The sequence below is a fragment of the Tachyglossus aculeatus genome, chromosome 2, assembly GCF_015852505.1.
Source record: "Tachyglossus aculeatus isolate mTacAcu1 chromosome 2, mTacAcu1.pri, whole genome shotgun sequence".
NCBI classification, from domain to species: domain Eukaryota; kingdom Metazoa; phylum Chordata; class Mammalia; order Monotremata; family Tachyglossidae; genus Tachyglossus; species Tachyglossus aculeatus.
The window spans coordinates 66,408,805-66,435,747 of record NC_052067.1 but is presented as its reverse complement, the minus strand read 5'-3'; the positions used below and the strand labels follow the sequence as shown (position 1 = coordinate 66,435,747).

General features: G+C 42.8%; 1 protein-coding gene across 5 annotated transcripts in view; it reads right to left on the bottom strand.

The window, feature by feature from the left end:
- SYNE1 (spectrin repeat containing nuclear envelope protein 1) overlaps positions 1-26,943 on the bottom strand; it is a 503,300-nt gene that overhangs the window by 145,538 nt on the left and 330,819 nt on the right. For 2 of the 5 annotated variants that reach the window (XM_038770126.1, XM_038770125.1), the window contains 5 exons: positions 26,488-26,628; positions 19,849-20,016; positions 14,243-14,404; positions 8,312-8,506; positions 4,856-5,029 (listed from right to left, as the gene is read on the bottom strand). In XM_038770126.1, the coding sequence (XP_038626054.1) occupies positions 4,856-5,029; positions 8,312-8,506; positions 14,243-14,404; positions 19,849-20,016; positions 26,488-26,628 (840 nt within the window). The remainder of the gene's footprint in view (positions 1-4,855; positions 5,030-8,311; positions 8,507-14,242; positions 14,405-19,848; positions 20,017-26,487; positions 26,629-26,943) is intronic. The other 3 variants (XM_038770112.1, XM_038770122.1, XM_038770118.1) reach the window with 2 other exon arrangements.

Here is a 26,943-nt window from a genome sequence, read left to right as displayed (position 1 = left end):
TCATTGGCCATGACACCATGGATTCTTAGGTCAGGAAGAGTTGCCAACAGCGCTGCACTGTCCAACTTACTTTAGACAGGATAGCAGGCCATGATTTGGGGGTTTCTGGGCTCCCACCCCGAGGGACTTGGCTGCTGCTTTTGGCCAGGTTGGTAGGAGGGCAGACCCAACAGCAGCAGGAGTGGTGGCACAGCAACAGGAAGGACAGAGCAGAGGTAAAACTCCCCCATCTCTTTTATGGTTTTTGATACGTGCTTACTCCGTGTCAAGCACTGTTCAAAGCACTGGGGTACATACACGTTAATCAGGTCAGACAGTTCTCTGTCCCACATGGGGCTCCTAGGCTAAGTAGGAGGGAGAACAGGTACTAAATTCCCATTTTGCAGCTGAGGAAACTGGGGCACAGAGAAGTGACGTGCCCAAGGTCACACAGCAGGCAAGTGGCAGAGATTAGAACCCAGATCCTCTGGCCCCCAGACCTGTGCTCTATCCGCTAGACCACACAACTTTCTATGAAACTCACCCATCCACCTACTCCTCCTCTTAAGAGGAAGCATCAGTAGCCACTTCTGCTACCAGTGTCACCTCCCTGCCTTAGATGAACCCATTCCCAACTTCTGGGTGTTTCTAGCTTGGTAGGAACCACATCATTTGGCCAGGAGTGGTTCCTAAGCAGTTGAGGACATAGTGGCGGTGAAAAGAGTAAAAGAAAGAGGAGAAGGAGGTAAGGAGCTGGAAGCTTCTAGACTGTTAGCTCATTGTGGGCAGGGAATGTTTCTTTTTATTGTTACATTGTACTCTCCCAAGCACTTAGTAAAGTGCTTTCCACACAGTAAGTGCTCAATAAATATGATGGAATGGATGAATGGTGTTTCTACTCAGTCCCTTTTCCTGTCTTCCATTCCTCTTCCTATGCACTGTGCCATTTACAGCAGTGTCTTTCACCTCACTTTGACATTCCACAGGCATTATATGATACCTGAGCATCCAACACTGTTCAGTCTTCCCCTTCCCTTCTCACTAATGCAATCCTAATCAGTCTAATGCAGATTAAGTGCACTGTGGATTAAGATTAAAGTCGTCTCAGACTGTTTTCCTGCCACCGCTCACTAAAATCCCTGGGCTGCCTTGGTGTCCTGAATTTCCCTATCACAGAAAAAACCCACCCTTCCTCACTTACAGTAATAATAATAATGGCATTTGTTAAGCACTTACTATGTGACGAGCATTGTTCTAAATGCTGAATCAGGCTGGTTGCCACTGCATCCCATCCAAATCTGAATTCTTCTCTTCTAACCCATTCCTTCAGATACCACACTCTCAGGAAGAAGATCTGGGCCCCAGTCCAAGGGATTGAACCCCTTGGTAGCAAATTCATGACTCACTCCAACCTCCATCATTGGTCCAAACTAGGAAAAATGACCTAATTGTGTTGACAGGTTTGCCCTGCCCCCCATGCAAGAGAATTGGACAAGGGTCTCTCTGCTGTCTTCCACCAAAACTCCTACCTCTGCCACCTGTAAATCATCATTTTTCTCTTCCACCCTATTCCTCCACCTACCACATTTTCAGGGAAAACATCTTCTCCTGCAACCTTCCTGCTCAAAAAAGGTAACCCTCCCATGTGCCCTGCACGATAACTGGGGAGAGACAGGGGAGAAAGAGACTGTGTAAACTCATTGTGGGGAGGGAATGTTTCTATCAATTCTGTTATACTGTATTCTCCCAAGTGCTTTAGTACAGTGCTCTGCACTCACTAAGTGCTCCCAGAGAGCAGCAATGAATCCCACGAGCTGAACAAATACATCTGAGCCCAGAAAAATCACACAAGAAAGGCAAAATAGAAAATATGAAAAAGAAGAGACAAGAAGACACAAAGGGAAAAATATTCAAGCATAAATTAGCAAGGGTCACCATTATTCGGGAAACTTAAAACCACCATAAGAGCTCCTGACAGAGCAGCTCCAGAACCACAGAAGAAATGGCATCAGCTAGGCTGTGCCCTAAAGTTCACTGCCAAATGATCCTCCTTTTCCCCAGGACTTTCTAAAATCCAGCAAGGCACTGCTAATGATCACAGAGTAACAATACAGGGGTTCTAATAGAAGCAGTGTGGCCTAGTGGAAAGAACATGGTCCCGTGATCCAGAGACCTGAGTTCTAATCCTGGCTCCTCTACTTGTCTGCTGTGTGATCTTGGACAAGTCACTTCACTTCTCTATGCCTCAGTTTCCTCACCTGTAAAATGGGGATTAAATCCTACTCCGGAGTGTGTCCAACTCTATTATTTTGTATCTACCCCAGCACTTAGAACAGTGCTTGGCACACAGTAAAAGCTTAACAAATATTATTATTATTATCCATGCATTTGGTCCCAGCAAAATGAAACTACAAAGGTGATCTCACCCATCATCATTTTGTTTGAGTTTCTGTCAATTATATTCAAGTGTCATCTCAAAATGCATTCTGAAGTCAAAGGAAAATTATCCTGATTTTTCTGCTATTTTGGATTATTCACATGCTGCCATTTTCAGACCAGAGGATGGGTAATTGAAACCCTATAGTGTTGAGAAAAATCAGGAATGGAAATATTCTATGTGTTTGTCCCCAAATTAAGCTTAATTCCATATAAAAAATGGAGGCGGTAAACCCTGGAGGTTATCAGATTTCAAAAATCAGTCACAAACTTTTGTTTAATAATTTTTCCAAATTCACAAAATATACTTGTCAGAGAAGGTGATAATTACTCAGGGCTCCAAGAGACTGGCTGTGTTTATAGTAGGCAGACATTATTCATAAAGAACTTTTCTTAGAGAAAATTATGTTTTTTGCCCTAAATGAGCACAGGGCAATCAGTGCCAACTGAATATTATTGAGAACAGCATAGTGTAGACAGGACCAATGGTTTTTGTATTGCAAACCACTGAGCCCATCCTGGGAAGCCTGGTTTCATCACCTTATGCCAGCTGAGAGGTCTTCTTTATAAGAATAAGAATGATAATAATGGTGGCTCTTACTGTCTGTCAGCACTATTCTAAGAGCTGGGGTAGATAAAAGCTAATCAGATTGGACAGAATCCCTGTCCCATCTGGGGCTCAGTCTTAATCCCCATTTTACAGATGAGGTAACTGAGGGCCAGAGAAGTGAAATGACCTGCCCAAGGTCACACAGCAGATAAATGGAGGAGCCAGATTTAGAATCCAGGTCCTTCTGACTCGCAGGCCTGTGCTCTACCCACTAGGCCATGCTGCTTCCTGTGTGGTTTTTGCCCCTCCTATCCGTGCCTTCCTTCCCTCTCTGCTGCCTTGAACATGGTCAGTCTCCAAAGTCTGGCAGCAGGAGGAGGAAAGCAAAGCAGAACATAGAGTAATTCCATGCCCCAGGGAAAGACCTCAATTGGGCAGATTCCAGGGTCAATCAGGAAGTTCACTGGACAGTACAATCACCAGGGAGAAAATAACCTGTTAAACTGCCTGAAAAGTAAATATATAAAAGCCTCCTTAAAATGCATGAAATATTAGAGTCACTGATACTCATGGAAATTCTTATAATTATGATAACATTTGTTATGCACTTAGGTGTCAAGAACTGTTTTAATAAAAATGATGGTATTTGTTAAGTGCTTACTACGTATCAAGCACTGTTCTAAGTGCTGGGGTAAATACAAACTATCCAGGTTGGATAAAGTCCATGTCCCACATGGGGCTCAAACTCTTAATCCCCATTTTACAGATGAGGCCCAGAGAACTCAAATGACGTGCCCAACTTCACACAGCAGACAAGTGCCGATTCAGAATTAGACCCCAGGTCCCTGAACCATTTGAGGCTCACAGTCTAAGTACGGAGAAGAAGAGCTGTTTAACCCCCATTTTACAGCTGAGGAAACTGATGCCCAGCAAAGTTAAGGGATTTGCCATGTCGGAAGTCGGCAGAGTCAAAATTAGAACCTAAGTCCTCTGATTCCCCAGCCCATGTTCTTTCCAGCTTGTTATGTTCAGGACACATGTCTATCAACTCTGTTGTATTCTCACAAGCACTTAGTACAGTGCTCTACACAGAGTAAGCATTCAGAGATTGACTGATTGATAGGCCATGCTCCTTCTCATATCTCAAGGTTTTTGAAATTTTTTAAACAGCCATTAGTTGTCCCATGCAGAAGTGACATGCTTTTTTCCACACCCTGTCACTTTAAGCTGAGTAAAACGATACATTACAGTACTTTCATTTTTTCCTCTCTTCACTGTCGGGTGTCACCTAAGGGGACTATGGGAAGTCTACAACCCTATTTGTTCTGTTCCGTTCTTGAAGTTTGTAGGTATTTTTTGTATGTTTGTTTTGTATGTTTGTACGTATTTATTACTGTATTTATTTTACTTGTACATATCCTATTTATTTTGTTAATATGTTTTGTTTTGTTGTCTGTATCCCCCTTCTAGACTGTGAGCCCACTGTTGGGTAGGGACCGTCTCTATATGTTGCCAACTTGGACTTCCCAAGAGCTTAGTACAGTGCTCTGCACACAGTAAGTGCTCAATAAATACGAATGAATGAATGAATGAAGACAGAGATGTGACCAAACACCTTTTTCTCTTGCTGACTTTGGCTAGGAGAAACTTTACATAAAATGAAAACTAAGATGGCTTTTATACCTCTAATTAACAGTGCACATTCCCATTCTTGGTCTGAAATGCTATGCTCTAGTTTTGAGGTCACATCATTTTTTTTCCATTGTCAGAATTTGAATAGGATAGTTTTTGACCATTTTAGATTATTCCTTTGCTTTTAAAGGACACATTTAATTATGTCATAATATTCATCCATGAGACTGTTCATTCAAATAGCTATTATTTTTCTACCTGGCAGTCAATGAGCTGATCTTCCATGTCCATCGGCTCCTCGGATGTAACCAAACTGGTATGCAAAGTAGCCTTAGTATTCAATAACCAATGGTCCAGTTCATCAGCCTCACAGCGATATCTCTGCAGAGCCTGTTCTTGTCTCTGCTCTTCCAGTTGCTCGTTCAATTTCTCCTAATGGATAAAAGGAAAATATTAACAGGTGTTCTCTTTAATGATCCAGATACGATACTTACCCTTAAGGAGGCAGCACCGTTGAGAATCAACCTATGTTAGTCACACCACTTATGGCTATGGCAATTCAGTGAAGAATTTACTAGGGGGATTAAGGGAAATCATAATGATGATGAGGGCGTTTTTTAAGTGTTTACTATGTGCCAAGCACTGTTCTAAGTGCTGGAGCAGATAAAAAGTGATAGTAATAATAATGATGGTATTTGTTAACTGCTTACTATGTGCCAAGCACTGTTCTAAGCGCTGGGGTAGATACAAGGTAATCGGGATGTCCAATGTGGGGCTAATCAGGTTGGATACAGCCAGGCAAATTTTGGGAAAGGACAAAATGTCATAAATTGGGATTTGACCTAATATAGTAGTATTAATTATATTTTTTTAATCTTGCTGCCTCTTTACTTGTTTTAATGTCTGTCTTCCCCTTTCTAGAATGTAAGCCTGGTATGGGCAGGAATTGCCTCTCTTTTTTGCTGAATTGTACTTTTCAAGTGTTTATTACAGTGCTCTGCACACAGTAAGCGCTCAATAAATACAACTGAATGAATGAATAATCCTGGCTCAACCATGTCTGCTGTGTGACCTTGGATAAGTCACTTAACTTCTCTGGGCCTCAGTTACCCCATCTGTAAAATGAAGATCAAATCCTACTCCCTCCTGTTTAAACTGTAAGCCCCATGTGGGACAGGGACTGTGTCCAACCGGATTACCTTGTATCTGTCCCAGTGCTTAAAACACATAGGAAGCACTTAAATACCATAATACCATAATTCAAGCAAAAACTCCCCATTCTCGGCTTCAAGGCTCTCCATCACCTTGCCCCCTCCTACCTCACCTCCTTTCTCCCCTTCTACAGCCCAGGCCGCACCCTCCGCTCCTCTGCCGCTAACCTCCTCACTGTACCTCATTCTCATCTGTCCCGCCGCTGACCCCCGGCCCACGTCCTCCCCCTGGCCTGGAATGCCCTCCCTCCACACACCCACCAAGCTAGCTCTCTTCCTCCCTTCAAAGCCCTACTGAGAGCTCACCTCCTCCAGGAGGCCTTCCCAGACTGAGCCCCCTTTTTCCTCTCCTCCTCCCCATCCCCCCCGCCCTACCTCCTTCCCCTCCCCAGAGCACCTGTATATATGTCTGTACAGACTTATTACTCTATTTATTTTACTTGTACATATTTACTATTCTATTTATTTTGTTAATGATGTGCATCTAGCTTTATTTCTATTTATTCTGATGATTTGACACCTGTCCACATGTTTTGTTTTGTTGTCTGTCTCCCCCTTCTAGACTGTGAGCCCAGTGTTGGGTAGGGACCGTCTCTATATGTTGCCAACTTGTACTTCCCAAGCACTTAGTACCGTGCTCTGCACACAGTAAGCGCTCAATAAATATGATTGAATGAATGAATAATTAATAAATAAAACCGATTCCAATTCTCCCAGGGCAAGCAGTTACTCCACCTTAAAAAATTTTGGAAGGAGCAGAGGAGAGAGATTAGAGCTAGACAGTTAGCTTGAACAGAACGGAGTTGGAGTATGGAGGGTGAAGAGATGGGAGAGGTAATAAATGGCCAGATGGTTAATTCTCAAAGCCAGCTGTGTTTTTGTTTGATGCTGAAAGGTTGAAGGCTGTTGAGGAGAGGAGATGGGAACTGGTAGACTTGGGCTCTGTAGTCACAATGATAAACCCCTAATCTCTCTCCTCCAAGCCAAATCCAAAGAAACTGAAGAATTACCGGGGCTTTGAGGAGGCGGCAGTCTAAGTCTCTAAGTCTAGGTACACATCTTGAAGATGAACCAATATTCACAAGCAGGAGTCTATTTAGAAAAATCCAGAAACTGATAGAAAAGAGGAGGCTAAAAGAAAGTTCTAATTCCCCTAATGCCTCATGTAAATTTTTCCCACAAAAGTTACATCTCTAATGAGGTGGTGGAGCATGATGCAGAGTGGAAAGAGCAGGGACCTGCAAGTCAGAGGACCTGAGTTCTAATCCCAGCTCTGCCAATTGCTTGTTGTGTGACCTTGGGCAAGATACTTAATTACTCTGGGTCTCAGGTTCCTCAACTGCAAAATGAGGGTTAAATTCTACTCACCCGGCTTAGTCTTTGAGCCCCATCTGTCCGACTCAGTTAACTTGTACCCACCTCAGGATTTAGAAGTGTTTGACACATAGTAAGCACTTAACAAATACCATTTAAAGAAAAAGATTACTCACCCATGTAGAAAGGTTCCCTCCAGAGACAGATAGGGTACTGACTTCAAGCAGACACATCCCACCCCTCCCAGGCACCAGAAGAAGAAAAGAAAAAGGCCCAATTTTAAAGTTCCCAAGTGTCTTCTAGGAAGTGTAGTCTCTCTGAAGGCAGCTTTGATCATTCTGGTTCGTGTTTAGGTGCCCAAATGTCCTTTGCTTTCTGGGATATCGGCTACTTAGTGAGGCTGCCCTAGTCCAGATTCATCTTTCCTTCAGTCCCTTAGCTCCACTTCCAAAAGAGGTTGAGTGATTGTTTTCAAAGCAACACCATGCCAAAATAACTAATGATATTTATTGATATAAGGCTCTTCACAACCAATTCTAGATGAATCAAAAGTGAAATATCCACAGTAGATTTTTAAAACTCTTACTAGCTGATAGCCTATCATTCTTTTCACCTTCTTCCAGGGTGTAGTACCTGTAAGTGCACAGCTGTAGCTTTCTCCAGACTCCACCACCAATTTGGATCCACCACACTCCACCACTCTTTAGCCCAAGCCCATTTTAAATCCTTGCCTAACTAGTGCCCAACCCACCTCCCTAAGTTTGTACTATATCGTATCAGTAGCACGTATCATACCGAAAATGAACTAAGAACGACCTGAAAACATTTTAATACTAAGCTCGTCCTCCAAACTGTAAACTCACTGTGACCAGGGACTGCATCTACTAACTCTGTTATACTGTACTCTCCCAAGCCCTTAGTACTGTGCTCTGTACACAGTAACTGCTCAGTCAATGTGATTGAATGATATTTGTTAAGCGCTTATTTTGTTCCAAGCAAGCACTGTAGGAAGTCCTGAGGCAGATAAGATAATTAGATCAGACACAGTCCCTGTCCCATGTGGGGCTCACAGTCTAGGTATTTCACAATTACTAGGTGGAGAGGACTGGGGTGAGGTGAAAAGAAATCCTGTATAATCAATTCATTGTGCACCCTAGAGGTCCAGGACAAGTTCATCATTATCTGTTACCTCCAGTAGCTGCCGTTTGCCTGAAGCTTTCATTTTGATAGTAGACATTCTCTCGGCTAAGACGGTGAGTGTCGACTGCAAGGCCAACTGATCAGCGGCATCCATCTCCAGGGATTTCAACACCAACTCTTCTGCTAACGATGTCTGAAGCTCATTGATTTCATCTTGTAACATGAGGATCTCATCCATCAAAGCCTGATTTAAGGATGCAAGAATAGCCACCACTGATTCATTTTCCACCAGTAAATGAAACCTTATGCCACTAAATGTGTTAGGGCAGATAACCAGCTCACCCCTGGCCCTTATCCTGTTGCCCTGGCAGTTAAGAAGAACATTACTTACTTTGCCCTTTGCACAAAGCTAATGGTCCTTGGAGGTAGCAACTGCATACAGCTGATACCTCTATTCTGAAGCTACAGTCTGATGCAAGGTGAAGATTAGCACTGGGTGTCATGCTCAGAATACATTTTCATCACTACATGCCAATGAGTTTTAATTACCAGACCTGAACTCAGTAATGATAAGAAGAAGAAGATAGTTAAGCACTTGCTATAAGCCAATCAGTGTAGTAAACCCTGGGATAGATGCAAGAAAATCAGGCAGGATACAAGTCCCTGTTACACTTGGGGTTCACAGACTGCATTTTTGGGCTTTAGAGATTGCTAGTTTAGGTCTCTTTTATTCTCTGACAGGTCAAGCAATGATAAATCAATCAATCAATCAACAAATATACTGAGCTTTTACTGTGGGCACAGCACTTTAAGTGTTTGGGAGAGTATGATACAACAGTTGAAGGCTCAGAGGCATACTCTTCACAATCAAACATCTGTCCAAGGCATTACTGAATGTCTGGTGACCCTAAAATCGGAGTGGAAGTCATAATCACCACTGTACACTGCCCTCTACAATGACTGTCACCAGTGATGAGAAATTAAGTTCTGTTTTTTACAAATCTAGTCAAAATTATTACAACACTATCAATATCATATAAGTGGATTTTCATTAGAAGCGGCGTGGCATAGTGGACAAAGCATGGGCCTGAGACTCAAACGTTCATGGGTTCTGAATTCTGGCTCTGCTACTTGCCTGTTGTGTGGCCTTGGGCAAATCACTTTACTTCTCTGTGCCTCAGTTACCCCACCTGGAAAATGGGGGTGGAGACTATGAGCCCCATGTAGGACAGGGACTGTGTCTACTCTGCTTTGCTTGTATCTAACCCAGCACTTAGTACAGTGTCTGGCACAAAGTAAACACTTAACAAATACCACAATTATTATTAACTATTACTATGGGAGATTTTGCACATGTGGGCAGTGACGCTGAAATTTAGAGAAAAGAGTCATTGAATGAGCTGGGATCAGTAAGTTAAACAGCAATTGCCTTCACCTGGTCAGTGACAGTGCTCTTCATCAACAGCTCATTTAAGCATCATCAGTAGGCTCAGACTGACAACTACTACAAAAAGTTGGTTACACTGAAAGGCTTATCAAGATTCTCTAGACTCTACACTCCTTGAAGGCAAGGATTGTGTTAACTTACTTTATTGTACTTTCCCAAATACTGAGGACAGTGGTCTGCACACAGTAAGCACTCAATAAATAAGATTGACTGAATGAATTAATGAATAAATACCACTGATTTACTCACTGATCTTAAGACTATCCCACAATAGGTAAAGTAAGCCAGGTCAGAATTGGATGGGCCTTATCTGATACTTTCCTCATTGTCAAAGAGTAAAGAAGGGCAATTCTACACAGCCATGCTCAGGCTGCAACAGGAGGAGGGGTATCACAGAAAGTGCTTGAATCTCTTATGCAGGAGGTCCTTCCTACCCATGGATGACTATCACATTCAGGAAGACCCGTGATGACTGTGAACCACTTCATCAGATTGGTGAAATGCCCTGGATTTCCATGTTTGAACAGGCCAGATTAAGTATCAGTCTGCATTTGGCAAACCCTATCCACAGTTAATGATCTCTGCTGGTAATACATTGCCCAATAATACAAAGTAAGCAAAGAGCTGGAAAGCCAAATCAAGGATGCCAGTCTGTCCTGGAGAAGACCCACAAAGTCTGTCTCCACCAACTCTCTTCTTGACCCTCCACAATCTACAACCCTCTACAATCTAAGAGCACAAAAGGTGCTCTATGGTTTGCTGAAATCAGGTAACTCTAAACAAAGTGGGTAAAAGGAACTGTTTAAAGGTACAATGAAATAAAGCTTCTAATAAAATAGCATTGAAACTGTGAGACCACAGCAGTATGCAGGTCCGTGAGGCTGACAGAAATCACAAATGGGATAATGGATTGGGAGAATAGGCTTCAGGATGATCGGGTCATCAAGGAAAGGAATTTTGACCAAGTCATGCAATATGAGTAACATACACAACAGGGAAAAAAGGATACGACACATTTTGGTCTTATATGCAAAGTGTAGTGGTTAGAGGATGGGCCTGTGGGTCAGAAAGTCATGGGTTCTAATCCCACCTCCACCACTTGTCTGCTGTGTGACCTTGGGCAAGTCACTTCACTTCTCTATGCCTCAGTTACCTTATATGTAAAATGGGGATTGAGACTGTGAGCCCCATGTGAGTCTGTGCCCAACACAATTTGCTTGTACCCACCCCAGTGCTTAGTACAATGTCTGGCACACAGTAAACACCTAACAAATACAATTATTATCATATATCATTATCTGGCCACACTTGTACGTAGCAATAGAAATCTTACCATCAGTTGAAACATCTTCAAACTCAAATGGCAGCTACACATAATGGTGGTGTTTGTTAAGTACTATGTGCCAAGCACTGTACTCAACACTAAGGTACATGCAGCACAATCAGATCATACAAGTCCCAGTCCAAAATGGTACTCCCAGCCTAAGTGGGAGGGAGGACAGGCATTTAATCCCCATTTGGCAGATGAGGGAAATAAGGTAGTGAGAAATTAAATGCCTTGGCCAAATTCACACAGCAGATGATGATGATGATGATGATGGTATTTGTTAAGTGCTTACTATGTGCAAAGCACTGTTCTAAGCGCCGGGGGGGATACAAGGTGATCAGGTTGTCCCACGTGGGGCTCACAGTCTTAATCCCCATTTTACAGATGAGGTAACTGAAGCTCAGAGAAGTTAAGTGACTGGCCCAATGTCACACAGTAGACACGTGGCGGAGCCGGGATTCGAACCATGACCTCTGACTCCGAAGCCTGTGCTCTTTCCACTGAGACACGCTGCTTCTCAATGATGAAGATGAGTGGCAAAGCTGAAATTGGAACCGGGTTTCCTTACTTCCAGGCCATGCTCTTTTCACTAGGTTATGCTGCTTCAACTAACAACAATATAAAATACACTCATTACTAATTTATTAACTTTTGCCCATGGAGCATATTGGGAAAGTGACAATATATAAGTGCAAATGTACGCATTTATTCTAAATAGCTACTAAGGAGAGATGCAGTGTTATTCAGTGGATAGAACAACAGCCTGGGAGTCAAAAGAACCTGGTTCTAATTCTGGCCCTACCACTTGTCTGCTGAGTGATCTTGGGCAAGTCACTTCACTTCTGTGGGCTTCAGTTACCTCACTTGTAAAATGGGGATTAAGACTGTGAGCCCCATGTGGGACACAGACTGTGTCCAACCTGATTATTTTGTATCTACCCCAGTGCTTAGCACACAGTTAGAACTTAAATACCAACAACCAAAAAAAAACTAGTAATAAGAAGGTTTTAGTTACTTACCTTAAAGAGGGACTCCAAAGATGGAATTAGAACTACAATTTCAAAATGTTTGTTATTGTTGCAAATTACATGTTCCTGTTTTTACATTTTGAGGTGAACATGTATTGCATTTGACTGTACTGGGCCTTTGCTCCTCCACAATATGGAGAACATTAATATGCTAAGGATCAGAATTAGAAATTTACATTTTTATAGTTTCTGATAAGCATTTTTTAATGGTATTTGTTAAGTGCTATGTTCCAGGCACTGTAATAAGCACTGGGATAGATACAAGCTAATTAGGGTGGACATGGTCCATGACCCACATGGGACTCATAGTCTTAATTCCCATTTTACAGATGAGTTAACTGAGGTACAGAGAAGTGAAGCGATTTGCTCAAGGTCACACAGCAGACAAGTGGTGGAGCTGGGATTAGAACCGAGGTCCTTTTGTCTCCCAGGCCCGTGTTCTATCCACTAAACCATGCTGCTTATGTCAAGCACTTTTCTAAGTGCTGGGGTAAGTACAAGCCAATTAGGCTGGAGACAGCCCCTATCCCCAATGGGGCTCACAGTCTATGTGGTAGGGAGAACAGCTATTCAATCCCCATTTTCAGTTGAGGAAACTGAGGTAGGGAGAAGGGACTTGCCCAAGGTCACACAGCAGGAAAATGGCAGAGCCCAGATTAGAGTCAGAAAATGCACAGGTCCATGCTCTTCCAGTAGCTTATGCTGCTTCCCAGTTAAAAATAAAGGCTTGAGTTAAAGATAAAATTATTCCTGATTAAAAGACCATTCTTGCTATAACTATTGTTCCTATTTGTACATTCAAGGCACTTATTACAGCCCCAACAGTGTTGAACTCAAGGAATGACAAAGAAAAAACAAGACCTGGAGTTAGAGATTAACAGAAATAAGTGAATATTAATCTATTACATATAATAGATAAAAATGATACAGAGGTGTTTAGGAGAAAAAAGATAGACTAATGCCAGGATTGTATATTACCAGCAAATATAACACACAGAGATTAATAAATTCTGGAAATGAAAATAAAGAGAAAAGAGTAGCTGGAATGACGTGAAATCTCATGTACACATGGCCTAATGGAAAAAGCAGAGGATGATATCAGAAGATACTGATTTACAGGCTCAGTTCTACCTCCACCCTGCTGGGAAACCTTGGGTCAAATCAGAACTTCTCAGGGCCTTGGCCTCCTCATATGTAAAATGGAAATGAAATATCTTTTTTCCTTACCTCTTAGACTGTAGACAGGGACTGTGTCCAATCTGATTATTTTATATCTGCCCCAGTGTGTAGCACAGTGCTTTGGCCCATAAAAAGTGCTTACTGAACTGAATTGACCATTACAATTACTTTATTTTATTCTTGTCCTTAACTCCTTCAAAATATTCTTTGGTTTATAAAACAGAATCCATGTTTATAGTAGAGAAGCATAATAGCCTAATGGATAGAGCCGGGGCCCGGGAGTCAGAGGGCCTGGGTTATAATCATGTCCAGCCTTAACTTGTATCTACCCCAGTGCTTACAACAGTGCTTGGCACATAGTAAGCACTTACTAAGTAGCTTAATAATTATTATAAAAGAGAATACCAGTGAACACATCTTAAAAACATACATCAGGCATTAAAAAGTTTCTAATATTTTACAAGATACTTGCAATAACATTTATTGTGCATGTCTCACAATGAACCCGGGTGGAAGAATAATGCTATTTTTATTGTAGATCCGGATAAGAAGACCATGTCAGATCTGACATCATTAAAGTCAGTAGCAGAACAATATGCAGATGAATATTAATGTGAAAGAGCACATCACATACAAAAGTACTGACAGCAGCAGTTCCATGTTATAGTAACCTAACCCCCGCACCTAATTATATTCATATTTATGGCAGAAAATAATGAGCACAGAAACAACACATGAGGAACCCAAGCAATTGCTATTTTCTTTTTTCTGTCTGAAATACAAGAAAACAGAAAATACCACAGGGAAGGTATTTGTTTTCCTTTCCAAATTTTTTAAGCTCCATTACCCATGACAAGGAGAGAATGAACAACTTCTGAATGTTCTTACCATGAGAAACGGACATGAAAAGAAAATCCAACTTGGTTCCCGGAGCTTAAACTTGGGTGACAGACAAAGAATCCATTTAATTACACCAGAAGCAAAAGCTTTATTTTTTACCTGATGCTCAGCCATCTGACTTTCTGGGCTCTTGCCAGGTTCTAGACTTTCATTCAGTTTCACTTCAACAGCCTCCATTTTTGAGGAGATGGACTGAAGGGAATCCTGGTATTTCTGTTGGCGTTCAAGAGCTTCATAAAGAGTTCGTTGCTTTTCACTGATCTGAGGGAAAAAAAAGGGATGTTACCAAATGACCCTTATCTTCAGTATTACAACATGTCTTCTCACTTAGGTCAGCCATTCACCCACTTTTATATTGGACAGTTGGTCTTCAGTGCATCTGTCCCCACTCTGGTATTGATATGCCTCTCAATCAATATTTGAGGGCTTACTCTCTACAGAGAACTAAGTGCCTCTGACAGGACAACAGAGATAGTAGACATGACTCCTGACTTCAAGGAGTTTACATCTAGGGAGGTAGGGTGGGGAGGGAGGAGATGCACTAAAACAAATTACAAGTAGGGAAAGTTACTGGGTTTTAAAAATGTGCAAATAAGTGCCATCAGGTACTTATTTGAAGTGAATAAGGGGTGAATAAGTGCTTAAGTGCTTGGTGGGTAAGGAATCAATGCATAAGTGATAGTAGGGAAGAAAATTAGGTGGAGAGATGAGAGGTTAGTAAGGGAAGGTTTCCTGCAGAAGTGATTTTAGTAGGGCTCTGAAGATAGGAAAAGCAGTGGTCTGTGAAGGGGAACTAACCTGCCCAAGCAGTGATCAGAATCAATAGGGAGGAAGCATCAGGGGGTGGGGGAATACATAAGGATGGAGAACTTTAACATAAATTCATTCAATTGTATTTACTGAGTGCTTACAGTGTACAAAGCACCATACTAAGTGCTTGGGAAAGTACAAAAAACAGTAGACACATTCCCTACCCACAATTAGCTTAGAGTCTAGAGTCAAGCTTAAAAGAATACCAAAGCAAATTAAATGCAAAATGAGATGCAATTCCATTATTTTCGAAGTCAGCGATACTTCAGGCAGAGAAGCAGCGTGGAGGCAGAGAAGTAGTGTGGCTTAGCGGAAAGAGCACAGGCTTCAAAATAAGAGCTCATCCCCATTTCAATCCATACTTCACGCTGCTGCCCGGATTGTCTTTGTCCAGAAACGCTCTGGGCATGTTACTCCCCTCCTCAAAACTCTCCAGTGGCTACCAATCAACCTATGCATCAGACAGAAACTCCTCACCCTGGGCTTCAAGGCTGTCCATCACCTCGCCCCCTCCTACCTCACCTCCCTTCTCTCCTTCTCCAGCCCAGCCCGCACCCTCCGCTCCTCTGCCGCTAATCTCCTCACCGTGCCTCGTTCTCGCCTGTCCCGTTGTCGACCCCCAGCCCACATCCTCCCCCTGGCCTGGAATGCCCTCCCCCCCCACATCTGCCAAGCTAGCTCTCTTCCTCCCTTCAAGGCCCTACTGAGAGCTCACCTCCTCCAGGAGGCCTTCCCAGACTGAGCCCCCTCCTTCCTCTCCCCCTCTCCATCCCCCCATCTTACCTCCTTCCCTTCCCCACAGCACCTGCATATATGTATATATGTTTGTACATATTTATTACTCTGTTTATTTTACTTGTACATATCTATTCTACTTATTTTATTTTCTTAATATGTTTGGTTTTGTTGTCTGTCTCCCCCTTCTAGACTGTGAGCCCACTGTTGTGGTAGGGACTGTCTCTATATGTTGCCAACTTGTACTTCCCAAGCGCTTAGTACAGTGCTCTGCACACAGTAAGCGCTCAATAAATACGATTGATTGATTGATTCTAATCCCCGCTCTGCCACTTGTTAGCTGTGTGACTTTGGGCAAGTCACTTAAGTTATCTGTGCCTTGGTTACCTCATCTGTAAAATGGGGATGAAGACTGTGAGCCCCACGTATTCTTTCATTCATTCATTCAATCGTATTTATTGAGCACTTACTGTGTGCAGAGCACTGTATTAAGCGCTTGGGAAGCACAAGTTGGCAACATATAGAGTGGCAACCTGATTACCTTCTATTTACCCCAGTGCTTAGAACAGTGCTTGGCACATAGTAAGTGCTTAACAGATACCATAATTATTATTATTACTATAAGGGTTAGAGCCCAGATGTGGTTCAAGCCAAGATTAGGGAACACTTTCTATGGGTGCTCTGGGGATGCTATATTGTTGGAAAATGAAAAAAGGACCTGACTGGGACCTTGGGTGGAATGGTGGTTTTGGGGGAGGAGATGCAGCTTCCTTCTTAATAATAATAATAATAATAATTATTATTATTATTATTGTTATTATGGTATTTGTTAAGCCCTATGTGCCAAGCACTGTTCTAAGCACTGGGATAGATACAAGGTTGCCAGACTGTCCCACGTGGAACTCACAGTCCTAATCCCCATTTTACAGGTGAGGTAACTGAGGCACAGAGAAGTTAAGCGGCTTGCCTAAGGTCAGACAGCTGACAAGTGGCAGAGGTGGGATTAGAACCCATGACCTCTGACTCCCAAGCCCAGGCTCTTGCCACCACAAAGCCACGTTCCTTCTCTCTGTGCGGGACCTAACCACTCTCTTCTCTCACTGCACCCAAGAATACTCTCAGAACCACCCTAATTGAAGTTGGGGCCTGGGTTGGAATGGCTAGTGGGAGCCCCCTTCATGTGACCCTCAATGAGGTCATTACAGAGCCATCAACTAGAATGGCGGGAGAGATGTAGTGGGCTGCAGGGAGTCTCAGTAACATGGGCTTGGAAGCCTTCAGTTTGGGGAGCAAGGGTGGGGCAGGGGGAGGTCAGAGGGAGCTGGAATCAGAAAGCCCTCCCACACCTGCCTGTGACCCAAAAGACATTTCATCATCATCATCATCATCAATCGTATTTATTGAGCGCTTACTGTGTGCAGAGCACTGTACTAAACGCTTAGGAAGTACAAATTGGCAACATATAGAGACAGTCCCTACCCAACAGTGGGCTCACAGTCTAAAAGGGGGAGACAGAGAACAAAACCAAACATACTAACAAAATAAAATAAATAGAATAGATATGTACAAGTAAAATAGAGTAATAAATATGTACAAACATATATACATATATACAGGTGCTGTGGGGAAGGGAAGGAGGTAAGATGGGGGGGATGGAGGGGGGACAAGGGGGAGAGGAAGGAAGGGGCTCAGTCTGGGAAGGCCTCCTGGAGGAGGTGAGCTCTCAGTAGGTCCTTGAAGGGAGGAAGAGAGCTAGCTTGGCGGATGGGCAGAGGGAGGGCATTCCAGGCCCGGGGGATGACGTGGGCCGGGGGTCGATGGCGGGACAGGCGAGAACGAGGTACGGTGAGGAGATTAGCAGTGGAGGAGCGGAGGGTGCGGGGTGGGCTGTAGAAGGAGAGAAGGGAGGTGAGGTAGGAGGGGGCGAGGTGATGGACAGCCTTGAAGCCCAGGGTGAAGAGTTTCTGCCTGAGGCACCTCTCCTCTCCCATTTAGCCTTGAGGCTTCTACTTCTGAAAGAGGAGGCAGCTGAGGAGGAGGGAATTATTTTCCTCCCTCCAAACATACTGACACCCAACAGCAAAGGGGGCAGCACCCCATGAGAAAGTAATCTCTCTCCTCCTCCTTCTTCTTCTCTTTTCTTTCTCTCTTCCTCCCTCCCTAAATGCAAGTGTCACCTCTACATCCCTTAAGCACACTTTCCTGCTTTCTATTTCACTATCAGCCCAATGACCTCTCCCAATCAAGGAATCAATAGGACTCCTCCTGGAGATGAAGAAGGAGGGACCTATTTGTGTAATCATTACTCCCTCAGGTGGGCTAACTGAGAAGAGGGAAGAGGCTTGGATTTGAAAAGAGTTCCTGAAGACAGGCTTGCACCCTCTCCTGCTGCCCTGTTCCCTGTGACTTAAAGGGCAGAGTCCTCTTCAAGACTCAGATATGCCCGTGCATATAAAAAATAATAATAATTATTTGGGTATTTGCTATGTGGGTACTCTGTGCCAAGCACCGTTCTAAGCGCTGGGGTAGATACAAGTTAATCAGGTTGGACATAGTCGCCGCACCACATGGCGCTCACACTCTTGAATCCCATTTTAAGGATGAGGTAATGGAATCCCAGAGAAGAGAAGAGACTTGCCCAAGGACACACAGCAGATATGTGGCAGAGGCTGGATTAGAACCCACATCCTTTTTACTCCCAGGCCCGTGCTTCATCCACTAAGAGACGCTGCTTCTACTAGGCCACTAAACCTGGCAGTTTTGAGAAGAACTCCATCTTCCCAATGCCCCAGGCAGCAGTTACATTAGGGTAAGGATGAGAGAGGACCCAATTCTGGGGATAGGCTAAGGCCCCTGTAAACCTAGGGACACTGTGCTTTGTTAAGCACTTACTACGTGCCAAGTACGTGGCTCAGTGAAAAGAGCATGGGCTTTGGAGTCAGAGGTCATGGGTTCAAATCCCGACTCCACCAACTGTCAGCTGCGTGACCTTGGGCAAGTCACTTAACTTCTCTGGGCCTCAGTTACCTCATCTGTAAAATGGGGATTAATCAATCAATCAATCAATCGTATTTATTGAGCGCTTACTGTGTGCAGATCACTGTACTAAGCGCTTGGGAAGTACAAGTTGGCAACATATAGAGACGGTCCCTACCCAACAGTGGGCTCACAGTCTAGAACTATCACTTCCACCAAGCACTTAAGCACTTATTCACCCCTTAAAACTGTGAGCCCCTGGTGGGACAACCTGATCACCTTGTAACCTCCCCAGCGCTTAGAACAGTGCTTTGCACATAGTAAGCACTTAATAAATGCCATCATTATTATTCTTATTACTACTAGGTGCTTGGGCAAATACAGGCTAATCAGGTTGGACACAATTCATGTCCTTCACGGGGCTCACAACCTTCACCCCCATTGTACAGATAAGGTAACTATGACCAGAGAAGTTGAGTTACTTGCCCAAGGTCACGCAGCAGACAAGTGGCAGACCTGGAATTAGAACCCATGTCCTTTTGACATCCAGGCCAGTGCTCTACCCATTAGGCCATGTTGCTTCTCGCCACCTAAGCCCTTCAAGTCGATGCACCGATCTGGCCCCACTCATGCTCTTCATGCCTCTCAACCCAACCCAATCACTGTGCCTTGTTCTAACTTCTTCCAATGCTGACGACTTACACTTCCCCTCTCCTTTCAAATTGGACAAACCACAGCTCTCCCCCTTTTCAACCCTTTTCTGAAGTCACCACTGCCCAGCCTTCCCAGCTCCTGCCAACCGAGATCCACAACTTGGCACAGAGGTTTAGAGGGGCCCAGGAGAGGAACCCGACAAGACTAGAGCAAGGCATGGGGCTGAGGGGAAGTTAGAGGTTTCCCACCATCACCATGTTGGTCTGCAGATTTCAGCCAAGAGTCTTTCTGTGTGTCCTTGTGATACTTTTGTGTTACAAACATAGGGCATCGTTCCTGTTGCTTATGCAGAGTTGGCAGAGTGATTCCTGGTATTTTTGAGTACTGTAAGTAGTCAAGCTCTCTTTCACCCTGGCAGCCCACCAGGACTTTTTAAAACTGGATGCTTGGCAAGAAAAAAATATTCAGAAATGACAGTATTTGGTGGTTTATGGGGTGTGGGTTTTACTTACAAGCATTAAAAGACTTACCACATTCTTCAGTGTTTCCCAAGATCGCTGCAGATCATCCATTTTAGCACTGGCAGTTGATTCTAGCCCTGGTTCATAGGACTCCTGGGTTGAGGATGTGCTGGGTTGAATCTTGGCAGCATCTGTCTGCAACTGTTCGGCAGATAAGGCTTGGTAATAAGCAATGTCCTACAAGCATGAAGCACAATATTGTATTCAAAAGAAAATAAAAAGAGCACATGTATAATAACCCCTTAAATACTAGTGATAGGGGATAAATGATCCTGGACTTTCACCTTTGTGTTGATTTCTGAAAAGTAATCAAGGTACTTACTACCTTCTGGTGGTTGAATATTTTAGCGCTAAACAGAGTTACTTTGCCCTCTGTTTTGAAGGATTGTCAAGTATTTAAGAAATGCTATCTGAAAATCAGAATTATTCTTCCGATAGCTACAGAGCCAAAAGTGCTGGACAACTAAACTAGATTACTTCTTAGTCTTGTAGGAGAAAGCACATTTAAAATTTCCTCTTTAAACTTATTGCTTTTATAGAGTACACTGATCCTGAAAAATCTGCCATCCAGGGAAAGGAGTGAGTCTCTGAGGAGCAGGAAAAAAAAGGGATTTTTCAGTGTAAACTACTATATTACAAAAAATCCACTGGGGAAATACCTGGGCAAAACATTTTACCTATTAAGAAACTTTAGCTAGCAGTTAGCTATCTTTAGCTGTTAGCTTTGAGTTTGTGAGCTAACAAACACTATATAAAATCCCATAAATTCTGATCTTAGAATCATACTGATAGTGGAAAATGCTTCTGTACAATTTTTTCCTGTTACTGAATATACATGCTGCCAAAGGCACGGACCCAATTGGGACAAGAGGATCATCATCTCAATGGCTTTAGTACTGTGAGGGCAAAGCCCCCTATTTTCTCTCTCTCTTCGTTCTACCCCTCAAAGCCCACTCATAGTACTGCATCCAAAAGGCCAAGCTCCATAATATTCAGGTCTAAATTAATGCCATGCGCAAAATTAAAATTAGCATCCCTTTATCTGGCTGACATTTGCTTTTGAAGATGTTGCTACTGACAGACAGCAAGAGCCTATCCATGCATTTGGATGTAACTGAAAAAATTGATTTGGGACTGATACTCCCTCCGATGTTTTATAAGTAGGGCAGATCTTTGCTGTGCCAATGGATTTGTCCCATTTAGGACTTGTACCTAATTTGAACCGGCCTTTACAATAACCCAATCTTCACAAAACTTTTCTCGCGGAGGCCAAATTGGTCACCGGCAGGCTGGTCTGCTGGGTCAGTGAACTGTCCAAACAGTTCACAGGTCTATCGTTCAGTGTGTCAGTCAGTCAATTATTTTTACTGAGCGCTTACTGTGTGCAGATCATTGTACTAAGCACTTGAGAGAGTACGATATAACAGACACAAGATGTCACTCTGCCTAGTTCCTTAAACAGTAGCTGCTTGAGTCACTGTCATCCATTTTCCTCATACATCCCACCCAGCGGAGCTGTTTTGCCATGGACACTACTTCAGCGATAGTGAGCCAACTACTTCTAGGATGAGATCATTGATAACGCTATTTTTAATGGTATTTATTAAGCACTTACTATATGTCTGGCAATATACTAAGCACTGAAGTAGATATAAGATAATCAGGTTGGTCACAGTTTCTGTCCTACACAGGGCTCACAGTCTATTGGCAAGGGGGGAGAAAAGATATTGAATCTCCCTTTTACATATAAGAAAAATGAAGCACAGAAAACTTCAGTGAGTTGCCCAAGGTAATAGAGCAGACAAGTGGTGGAGCCAGGATCAGAACCAAGGTCCACTCACTCCCAGGCCTGTGCTCCTTGTACTAGGCTATGATGCTTCTTGACCTGCCAGACAGTGAAGATGGTTTGTAAGTGATGGTGGAAATTATGGTCCTATAGCTGGATATCCTCTGCTATAGATCTCACAGGCATAGAGCATGTCAGACTCAGGAGATATAGCCTCACGGTATTGAGTTTGACACCATTTCCTTGCAGCATCCTGTCTTGCAGTCTCCCAAAAGCCAAGATAGCCTTTTTGATTTTGTTTCCTGCCTATCCAAGCATCTTTGGCTAGTGATCCCTGAGGTAGCAGAATTTGGCGAGTGCTCTAAGTTCTGTTTAACCACAGTAGTAGTAGCAGTAGTAATATTATTAAGCACTTACTATGGGCAAAGTACTTGGAAAGGATTCATGGGTGAGGGTTCCTAGCCCTTAGGGAGCTCAAAAATTCATGAATAAAGGGGATAAGGGGATGGGTGACAGACACATAAAAGCATTAAACAGTAAGAACACAGAATATCATAGAAGACAAGAACAGAATAACTACCAAATTTGTTTTTTCATACTACCCAAGCAATTAGTTCAGTGCTCTGCACACAGTAAGTGCTCAATAAATATGACTGATTTACGAAAGAGCAGAATTGCAGACTGGGGATTAAGACTGTAAATCCTATGTGAGACAGGGACTGTGTCCAACTTGATTAGCTTGTATCTCCCCGAGCGCTTAGAAGAGTGCTTGATACACAGTAAGCACTTAATGAATACCACCATTATTTTTAGTTCTTTCTTCTGTGCATTTTGGATGAGAACCAGTATTGCGTTGGCCTTTTAGGCCACTTTTACATGTTTGCTCCCCTAGAGTCCCTGGTCTCATTCATCTACCCAGCGTTTAGAACAGTGCATTGCACATAGTAAGCACTTAACAAATGCCATTATTACTATTATTATCTACCCCTCTTCAGGCAATGAGCACTCCAAGACAACTTCAGGGCCAGGATGGCACTTCCATATTCAAATCTCTAGACTCACAACCCTTTTCTCTTGCCGTCATCATCATCATCATCCTCAATCGTATTTATTGAGCACTTACTGTGTGCAGAGCACTGTACTAAGTGCTTGGGAAGTACAAGTTGGCAACATATAGAGACAGTCCCTACCCAGCAGTGGGCTCACAGTCTAAAAGGGGGAGATAGAGAACAAAACCAAACATACTAACAAAATAAAATAAATAGAATAGATATGTACAAGTAAAATAAATAAATAAATAGAGTAATAAATATGTACAAACATATATACATATATACAGGTGCTGTGGGGAAGGGAAGGAGGTAAGATGGGGGGATGGAGAAGGGGACGAGGGGGAGAGGAAGGAAGGGGCTCAGTCTGGGAAGGCCTCCTGGAGGAGGTGAGCTCTCAGTAGGGCCTTGAAGGGAGCAAGAGAGCTAGCTTGGCGGATGGGCAGAGGGAGGGCATTCCAGGCCCGGGGGATGACGTGGGCCGGGGGTCGATGGCGGGACAGGCGAGAGTGAGGTACGGTGAGGAGATTAGTGGCGGAGGAGCGGAGGGTGCGGGCTGGGCAGTAGAAGGAGAGAAGGGAGGTGAGGTAGGAGGGGGCGAGGTGATGGACAGCCTTGAAGCCCAGGGTGAGGAGTTTCTGCCTGATGCGCAGATTGATTGGTAGCCACTGGAGATTTTTGAGTCACAGTGACATTCTGATGTGTGGTCTGAGCAGACCTTCTTATCACATCCAATGGAAATTAGACCAATACACTCAATACAAGTCACCGCTATACACATCCCTAAATTACCTGAGTAAAACTGAATAAAATCATTTTTATGCCACTAATCATTGAATAATGGTGATGTGGCCATGTTCTGAATATAAAAAAGAAACCTAACTCTATCATGGACTATCTAATCCTTGAAATCCAGACTTTTGGATGGGCCAATTTTATCTATTTGAAGCCAGGTGAGTAATGCCACAACTGGGTCAGATCAGTAGTCCAGTTTAGTACTTTAATTCCAGCATGGACAACAGAATGCCCATTTGGGCCCGCTCATCCAAGAATCTCATGGTATAATTTGGTCTCCACAACATTCTGTAATAAGGAATTTCATATGCTGATCATTTTCTGTATAGGGGAAACTTTCTCTTGGTTTGAATCTACCACTGAGATAGTATGGCCAAGTGAAAGAAACACAGCATTGGGTATCAGGAGATCTGGGCTTTAGTCCCAGTTCTGTCATTGATCTGCTGAGTAAATCTGGGCAAATCACTTCACTCTCTCTAACTCAGTTTTCTTATTTGTGAGATGAGGATCAAATACCTTGTTTACTTCTCCCCTTTGACTGTGAACCCCACATGGGATAAGGCTGTGTCTGATCTGTTTATCTACTCCAGTGCTTAGCACAATGCTCAGCATAAAGTGCTTCAATACCACACCTTTTAAACCACAACTTTTTAATAATAATAATAATAATAGTAAATATTTGTTAAGGGCTTACTACATGCCAAACACTGTACTAATTGAGCTAGATAAAAGATAATCAGGTCGGGCTTGGATACCATTCCTGTGATTTTTAAAAATTAACTGGTGACCTCCTCATCTTGTTGTTACGGGATATGATATATAGGGATTCATTCATTCATTCATTCAATCGTGTTTATTGAGCGCTTACTGTTTGCAGAACACTGTACTAAGCACTTGGGAAGTACAAGTTGGCAACATATAGAGATGGTCCCTACCCAACAACGGGATTCCACATTCAAATTATTTATGTTGCTTCTCAGATTGGCCCAGATGGAAGATCCCTAAATTTTTCAAAGTAATGGTATAAAAAAAATCTTAATTTACTTCACTGTAACAATCGAGAAATAGTGGATTCAATTCCACGGAAGGAAATGAGGATTGGAAGGAAATAACATTTCAATTCAAGGAAAATCCACCCATGGCCATTAACTGAACATCATAATGAGCCAGGAATTGCAATGCAAGGATTTGATTTAAAACTTCTTATATGTGCTTGGAAATTCTTTATATATAAAGGAATTTTCTGAAAAATTCTAGACTTTGCATCAGACCCAGAATTGATTTCTAATTCCAGTTAGAAAATTTTGTCTATTCTTAGGTTAAGCCTTCTTAGTCAGTGATTCACTAAATGTGGATGAGCTCCTCAAATATTTTATTTTTAGCTACAATAAAAATAGGTTAATTCTTGAAGGAAGGAAATATGATTTCAATTTCCTTTTCCTTTATTCTTTCCAAACTGTTTCCCTACTTATCACAGAGCTGTGAATAAGTTATTATTGACAAATGGCTATAGAGTTTTTGAAGGGAGTATCTTTTCCTCCTTAAGCTTAGGATACATTTTATTTCTTGCTTTTGCTACTGCAGTTTTTGACATTCAATCATTACCAAGCCCCAGGAGAGATGGGGGTCTAGAATAAATCAGCCTGGGTCAAGACCCCTTAATTCACTTTACAGGTGAAATTTGGGTACAGCAAACCACAAGGGTGGCTGCAGCTGGCAGGTCACAGATCGATGGTTTCTAGCTACATATAACGACAACAAAGTTCCTATAATTAAGGAAAAAAAAACACCTTGATCATCACCATCAATATGTGTATCCCAGATAAAGTGCAAATTCCAGTGTGAATGTCCCTATATGCACCGTATCCTCGGGGCAGCTCTAGAAAATTATCCTATATGTAGAAGTCAGAGAAAATTTTACTAAATAAAAAATAAATGAAGAAAATTCCAAAGATTTATAGATAAGACTGTTCCTAAAGTAAAAAAAAATAAGACTTCAAATAGAAATGGACAGCTCTAGGAATGTTTGCACTTAGTAATATTTCTATTAAACCCAAAAACTGATCATTAATCAATCAAGTCCCTGGGCTTCCCTCCACTTCATAGATAATGAACCTGAGTGACTAATGGATGTGCTAAATTGGAGGTTTCACAACAAGAGAGGAGTGTAACATCTCATATACAGCTCAAGGGCAACACAACCCCTCCACACACAGGCAAGTAAAGCAGTACTATGACTTTGTCAGGTTGAAATAGAAAAATAACCTTCACACATTAACAGTGTGGAAGAAATGTCTACATGTTTTGTCACTTGTCTACATGTTTTGTTTTGTTGTCTGTCTCCCCCTTCTAGACTGTGAGCCCACTGTTGGGTAGTGACTGTCTCTATATGTTGCCAACTTGTACTTCCCAAGGGCTTAGTACAGTGCTCTGCACACAGTAAGTGCTCAATAAATATGATTGATGATGATGATGATTAAAAAGAAAAAACCTATGAAGGGTCATTCATAATACACCAATTTGCCATTCTTTCAGTTGGGGAAGCCATGACTCAAAATGGGTTAGCCTATTTCAAAGCATTTTAGTCGTATTTTAGAACACCTTCAGTTCCATACAAAACAGAAATGTGACAATTAATGCTTGAGGCACAAGAACAATGTCAAGCATTAAGCCACAAACACCACACTACTGTGGTTCAAACACATAGAATGTTATATCACGTGGCACATTTTGAGTTCTGCAGGATGCAGCACACCATTCCGCCAAGAATTAAGAACACACAGGTTTATTTAGGAACTTCTCAAGCCTAATAAGTGCAAATTCTCCCATCTCATCTGCAACAAATGTGCTGAAGATATAAACGGGGGTACTGAGTCCACCACCGGGTCTCAAAACAGTAGCCATAATTTGCACTAATAAATCAGGACGCGGCCCCCTGGGAAGCTAAAACAGTGTACAGAATGGGGTCCTGCATCTTTCCAGAGATTACAGATGAGGGAAGGCCAAGTGGCAGGGTACCTGGTTAACAGAAGCATCTGTATTAGCCACAGGTGAAGGAGAGCGACAGGCAGGTGGAGAGGAAATCTCACTGTTGGTTCCCTCCTCCCCAGACTCCTCAGTGACAGGTGAAAGCAGTGTGTGGCAGCGACCCGCAGTCATCTACCACAGTAACCAGCCCCAAAGGACAGGAAGAAGATCAGTCAACAATGTCAACGAGAGGGTCCATCAGTTGCAGACCAAAACATATCTATTCTCAAAATGGCATTGCTGAGAGCCAATTTGGGGAATGTATTCATTCCTGATTAAGGAGATACAAGCTTTTCAGTCTGTGCTGAATGTGACGTAAGGCCCAGTGCTTGGAGTCAACGCTTGATTTTTCATGGCCTGCTAGTTAAATATTTTCTGATCTTAGCTGTCCATTTTTCTCTTCCCCGACTCATGGAAACACCCGGTTCTACAAAACTGAAAATGATT